Raw genomic sequence first — 6,628 nt, 5'->3', positions numbered from 1 at the left:
ACAGATTTAACAGTAGATTGGGTACAGCAGGCTGGGCGTGGTGGCTCACGCCTGTAATCCAAACACTTTGGAGGCCAAGGTGGGCAGATTACCTGAGGTCGGGAGTTCAAGACCAGCCTGACCAACATGGTGAAACCCCATCTTAATTAAAAAAAAAAAAAAAAGATTGGGTACAGCAGAACATAGGATTAGTGAACTTGAACTCAGGTCAGTAGAAAGTACCCAAACTAGGCCAGGCGTGGTGGCTCACCCCTGTAATCCCAGCACTTTGGGAGGCCGAGTCAGGTGAATTATGAGGTTAGGAAATCAAGACCATCCTGGCCAACATGGTGAATCCCCATCTCTATGAAAAATACAAAAATTAGCTGGTGTGGTGATGCGTGCCTGTAATTCCAGCTGCCTGGGAGGCTGAGGCAGGAGAATTGATTAAACCAGGAGTTGGAAGTTGCTGTGAGTCGGGGTAGCAGTGAGCTGAGATTGTGCCACTGCATTCCAGGCTGGTGACAGAGTGAGACTGTGTCTGAAAAAAAGAAAATACCCAAACGGAAGGACAGAGATTTAAAAAAGAATAACAAAGTAAAAGAAAGGAGGGGCTGCCATCACCTAAGCGGGAGCTGCCAAAATGAAGTTCAATCCCTTTGTGACTTCCGACCGAAGCAAGAATCGCAAAAGGCATTTCAATGCACCGTCCCACATTCGCAGGAAGATTATGTACTCCCCTCTTTCCAAAGAGCTGAGACAGAAGTAGAACGTGCGATCCACGCCCATCTGAAAGGATTGTACCAGGACACTATGAAGGTCAGCAGATTGGCAAAGTAGTCCAGGTTTACAGGAAGAAATATGTAATCTACACTGAACGGGTGCAGCGGGAAAAGGCTAATGGCACAACTGTCCACGTAGGTATTCACCCCAGCAAGGTGGTTACCACTAGGCTAAAACTGGACAAAGACCGCAAAAAGATCCTTAAACGGAAAGCCAAATCTCGCCAAGCACGAAAGGAAAAGGGCAGATACAAGGAAGAAACAACTGAGAAGATGCAGGAATAAAGTAATCTTTTTTTTTTTTTTTTTTTTTTTGAGACGGAGTTTCGCTCTTGTTACCCAGGCTGGAGTGCAATGGCGCGATCTCGGCTCACCGCAACCTCCGCCTCCTGGGTTCAGGCAATTCTCCTGCCTCAGCCTCCTGAGTAGCTGGGATTACAGGCACTTGCCACCATGCCCAGCTGATTTTTTGTATTTTTAGTAGAGACGGGGTTTCACCATGTTGACCAGGATGGTCTCGATCTCTTGACCTCGTGATCCACCCACCTCGGCCTCCCAAAGTGCTGGGATTACAGGCGTGAGCCACCGCGCCCGGCCTATAAAGTAATCTTATATACAAGCTTTGATTAAAATTTAAAACGAGGAAAAAAAAAAAAAAGAAAGGAGGAAGATTAGAGGTAAGCTAAAATATCTAGCATATATACAATTGGAGTCTCAGAAAGAGAGAAGAGAGAATATTAGGCAAAAGCAATATTGGAAGAGATCAAAACAGTAGGGCAGCCATGGACAAGCTGGTATGTTTTCTTTCTTATCTTCCTTTTATAGCCCCTGAGGCCAGATAATTTTCCAAACTGATGAACGATATCTACTCAGAGAGTCAAGAAGCTCAGCAAACCCAAGCAGGGCAGATACAAACAAAACCATTCCTAAGAATATACTAGTAATACTATTAAACACCTGCCAGGTGCGGTGGCTCACACCTGTAATCCTCGCACTTTGGGAGGCCAAGGCAGGTGGATTACCTGAGGTCAGGAGTTCAAGACCAGCCTGGCCAACACAGTGAAACCCCATCTCTACTAAAAATACAAAAATTAGCCAGGCATAGTGGCGTGTGCCTGTAATCCCAGTTACTCAGGAGGCTGAGGCAGGAGAATTGCTTGAACTCAGGGGGCGGAGATTGCAGTGAGCCGAGACTACGCTATTGCAATTCAGTCTGGGCAACAGAGCAAGACTCTTCCAAAACAAACAAACAGACAGACAAACAAAAGTGCTATTAAACACCTTAAAAGAAGTCAGAGGGGAAAAAAAAAAAAGAAACAACAATATGACTAACAGGTAACTTTTCAGCAAAAACAATGGAAGCTGGCTGGGCACAGTGGCTCACGCCTGTAATCCTAGTACTTTGGGAGGCCGAGGCAGGTGGATTGCCTGAGGTCAGGGGTTCGAGAGTCGCCTGGCCAAAATGGTGAAAACCTGTCTCTACTAAAAAATACAAAAATTAGCTGGGTGTGGTAGTGCATACCTGTAATTCCAGCTACTTGGGAGGCTGAGGCAGGAGAATCACTTGAACCCAGAGGTTGCAGTGAACTGAGATTGAGCCACTGCACTCCAGTCTGGGCAACAGAGTGAGATTCTGTCTCAAAAACAACAACAAAAAACAACAATGGAAGCCAGGAGACAATGAAATAACACATTTAAATTTCCAAAAGAAAGTAACTATCAACCTATACCAAAGGAAAAATTCTACAAAAATAAATGTTCAAGAAAGACGCTTTTACCAAAACAATCTTCAAGAGGAACAAAGTTATAGGTCTCACATTTCCTGATTTTGAGACTGATAACAAAGCTACAGTAATCAAAGCAGTGTGGTACTGTCATAAAGACAGACAAATACATCAATGGAATAGAATAGAGCGCCCAGAAATACACATTCGAATAAATGATCAAATGAGTTTTGGGCTTTTTTTTTTTTTTTTTGAGGCAGGGTCTCACTCTGTTGCCCAGGCTTGAGTGCAGTGGTGCAATCATAGCTCATTGCAGCCTTGAACTCCCGGGCTCAAGCAATACTCCTGCCTCAGCCTCCCAAGTAGCTGGGACTATAGGCACATGCCACCACACGTGGCTAATTTTTAATGTTTTTGTAGATATAGGGTCTCGTTATGTTCTCCAGGCTGGTCTTGAACTCTTGAGCCCAAGCGATCCTCCTACGTTGGCCTCCCAAAGTGCTGGAATTATAGATGTGAGCTACCACACTCAGCCTCAATTGAGTTTTGACAAGGGTGCTAAGACCATTCAATAGGGAAAGAACAGTCTTTTCAACAAATGGTAGTGGGAAAACTGGATATCCACATGCAAAAGAATGAAATTACAGAAATACAAAAATTAATTCAAAATGAATCAGACTTTAAGAGCTAAAACTGAAATTTTAGAACAGGGGAAAAGCTTCACGACATTGCATTTGGCAATGATTTCCGGAAATGACACCAAAAACAGGACAAGAAAATAAAATAAATAGGACTACAACAAAATTAAAATATTTTGGGCATGAAAGGACACTTTGCAAGATAGACTCAGTTCCTGCCTTTATGGAACTTTTAGCTTAGTAAGGCAGGCAGTCCTCCAAGTTATGATGAACGATGTGAGAGGTGTTATAGAATTGAATTACAGCGGATGCAAAGCTTCAAAACTCCTCAAGGGATCCTCAAGGGGACCCACCTACTAGTGCAGCCATGGATACACTGGACATGTTTTCTTTCTCATCTTGGTTCTAGTCCCTTGGGACAGATCTTGAGAAGGTCAAGAAAGAATCCTTAACTGTATTGGAGTTGAAGTTTCAAATCCCATTCTCGTAAGCAGCAGAGTAGTGCGCTGGGTGCGTTGGTCACACCTGTAATCCCAGCATTTTGGGAGACTGAGGCGGACAGATCACCTGAGGTTAGGAGTTCGAGACCAGCTTGGCCAACATGGTGACATCCCCGTCTCTACTAAAAATACAAAAAGTTAGCCGGGCGTGGTGGCGTGCGCCTGTAATCCCAGCCACTCGGGAGGCTAAGGCACGAGAATCGCTTGAACCCGGGAGACCTCGGAGGTTGCAGTGAACCGAGATCGCGCCACTGCACTCCAGCCTGGGCGACAGGGTGAGACTCTGTCTCAGAAAAAAAAAAAAAAATTGTGACGTCTCCCTCAGAATCAGCGTCTTTAAGGGGCCACCTTCCCACCCCACCCCCATGCCTCCCTCCTCCTCGAACCGTGTGTTAGAGCACTGTGATCTGGTCCAAACTCCACGAAGATGCGTTGCGAAACGACGTGTGGCAATTCCAACTCCCCGTCTCGGCCGCCACCTAGGATTACTGCACTTTCAGTTACGACCTCACCAACATGGCTGTTGGAAGTCGCCTGCAGGAAAAAGAAGTGACACTAAAGGATCACTTCCGCTTCCGTTGGCGCAGGCGCTTTCATTTTTTTTCCTGCTACCGTGACTAAGATGGAAGCGTTTTTGGGGTCGCGGTCCGGACTTTGGGTTGGGGGTCCGGCCCCAGGACAGTTTTACCGCATTCCGTCCACTCCTGATTCCTCGATGGATCCGGCATCCGCACTCCACAGAGGTCCGATCACGCGGACCCAGTAAGTTATCGGCGCTTTTGCTTGCGAAGGGGGAGGGACCGCTGGGCCTGGGGCTGCCGGCGGGTTTGGAGAGCCCGGGAAGGTGAGACGGGGACCCCGGAGGCGCGCGAACATAGGGGAGCTCGGGGCGCGGAGTCCTGGAGAATGCAGAATGAGTGAAAGTAATTACGGAAAATCAGAAGCGGAGCCCAATGCGCGGAAAGAAGGCGCAGGCCATCTCCCCGCTCACCTCCCACCATTCTCGCTCTCCAGAAACCCCATGGTGACCGGGACCTCAGTCCTCGGCGTTAAGTTCGAGGGCGGAGTGGTGATTGCCGCAGACATGCTGGGATCCTACGGCTCCTTGGCTCGTTTCCGCAACATCTCTCGCATTATGCGAGTCAACAACAGTACCATGCTGGGTGCCTCTGGGGACTACGCTGATTTCCAGTATTTGAAGCAAGTTCTCGGCCAGATGGTGTAAGTCATCCAGAGAACGGGAGAGTGGCTCCCAAGCAGGGAGGAGAGTCCCTGTTTTTTATTCCCTTCGACGGCATGGGGTGACTTGATGTTGCAACGGGGCACTGGGAGAATTGTTGGGGGTGACTGATCCAAGAGTGTTTGCAGTAAAGTTTTTGGCATTAGGAGGTGTAAAATGGGGGAAGGTGTGGTAACTTCTTTGGGGGATGGGTGGAGATCCCAATTTAATTCTCTCCCTTTTCTCACAACCAATTCCTCTTAAGGATTGATGAGGAGCTGCTGGGAGATGGACACAGCTATAGTCCTAGGGCTATTCATTCATGGCTGACCCGGGCCATGTACAGCCGGCGCTCGAAGATGAACCCTCTGTGGAATACCATGGTCATCGGAGGCTATGCTGATGGAGAGAGGTTCATACGAATACAAATAACGTTATTTCCTTTACTACCCAAACTAGTGCCTGTGTAGTATCTCTTCTGTCTCTTTTCCCCAAGCGAATCCCACTTTAACTTAGACCCCATGGTCCCCTTCTTCAGCTAAGATGAACCTAAGGTGAAATGAGTTTTGACCCATTGTGTCCTGTTAGCTTCCTCGGTTATGTGGACATGCTGGGTGTAGCCTACGAAGCCCCTTCACTGGCCACTGGTTATGGTGCATACTTGGCTCAGGTAAGCAGTGAGTTGAGAGGCGGGGGCAAGGGGAGACAGAAGGGAAAATGGATTAGTGGTTGCTTGTTTTTCTCCTGGAGTTCTGAAATGACAGGCTGGGATCCCTACTGCTGGGCAGATGGTTTTCTTTGTAGTCTGGGGGCTGTAGGTGTTGACACTTAGATTCCAGTGACGAGATGGCATGTCTGGGACTCGGTAGACATGCAAAGAGAGGACACCCTAGAACTTCCCCTTGAAGTGGCTTTTAGCTTATTATTAGTAAGCAGAGTTCACTCTGCAAGAGGTAGAATGTCATCTTTTCACTCTTTAATACTTTTTGTACCATTGATTTGAGACAACTAGCCTGTTATTCAGCCCAGTATCTCCCATGGTTCCCCTCCCAATCTCTCTAGCCTCTGCTGCGAGAAGTTCTGGAGAAGCAGCCAGTGCTGAGCCAGACTGAGGCCCGAGAGCTAGTAGAACGCTGCATGCGAGTGCTATACTACCGAGATGCCCGTTCTTACAACCGGGTGAGGACTGTGCTGGGAACCTAATCGGTAGACTCCTGGATACTTGCAGTCCCTGGGTCTCTATGCGCTGAAGAACAGATTGCCTCACTTGTGTGACTCCTATTTTCAGATTGGGTAAGACCTCCACCTGACCTTTAAGGACTTAAGGGGTGGGCATTACTGAATGCTCTGCTTTCTTCCAGTTTCAAATCGCCACTGTAACCGAAAAAGGTGTTGAAATAGAGGGACCACTGTCTGCAGAGACCAACTGGGATATTGCCCACATGATCAGGTGAGTCGTAGGAAAATGGTGGCAGATTTGGGAGGTCTTTGGCTTGCACTAAACGACTTTTCTAGGAGGCTCACCCAGGAAAATTCTCTGGGTGGAGAGGGTTTTGGTTGGGCAGTACAGCTGTTTTTGGGAATTGATCCCTTTATGCTTCACAATTTTTTATTCTTCCTTTTTTAGTGGCTTTGAATGAGATACAGATGCATTATCCAGAACGGAAGTTGTACCCTACTTTTAACTTTAAACTTGACCGATTCAGACTCTTCTTTTGTAAAGAAAATAAATTCTTCAAAATGCTTGCTGACTGGTTTTTGTCTGACTTGGGTCACAAGTGCAAAA

The 6,628-nt window shown here is 47.1% G+C and overlaps 1 protein-coding gene across 1 annotated transcript; it reads left to right on the top strand.

Annotated features, from left to right (window-relative positions):
* Positions 1 to 4,212: 4,212 nt before the first annotated feature.
* PSMB4 (proteasome 20S subunit beta 4) lies at positions 4,213 to 6,586 on the top strand. The gene is made up of 7 exons (XM_003941935.4): positions 4,213 to 4,385; positions 4,638 to 4,844; positions 5,108 to 5,254; positions 5,431 to 5,512; positions 5,905 to 6,021; positions 6,204 to 6,292; positions 6,470 to 6,586. Exons 1-7 carry the CDS (start codon positions 4,246 to 4,248, stop codon positions 6,480 to 6,482), a joined length of 795 nt encoding a protein of 264 aa, XP_003941984.3. The 5' UTR covers positions 4,213 to 4,245; the 3' UTR covers positions 6,483 to 6,586.
* Positions 6,587 to 6,628: the final 42 nt, after the last annotated feature.

This window comes from Saimiri boliviensis, chromosome 19 (genome assembly GCF_048565385.1).
Source record: "Saimiri boliviensis isolate mSaiBol1 chromosome 19, mSaiBol1.pri, whole genome shotgun sequence".
Lineage (NCBI taxonomy): Eukaryota > Metazoa > Chordata > Mammalia > Primates > Cebidae > Saimiri > Saimiri boliviensis.
This window is presented reverse-complemented; position numbering and strand designations above follow the sequence as displayed.

Excerpts from the sequence above, each read along its gene's own strand:
- PSMB4 (XM_003941935.4), top strand. The coding sequence starts at position 4,246 with ATGGAAGCGTTTTTGGGGTCGCGGTCCGGACTTTGGGTTGGGGGTCCG. Across the intron at positions 4,386-4,637 it reads GGTCCGATCACGCGGACCCA|AAACCCCATGGTGACCGGGA; the intron begins GTAAGTTATCGG and ends CTCGCTCTCCAG. Across the intron at positions 5,255-5,430 it reads GGCTATGCTGATGGAGAGAG|CTTCCTCGGTTATGTGGACA; the intron begins GTTCATACGAAT and ends GTGTCCTGTTAG.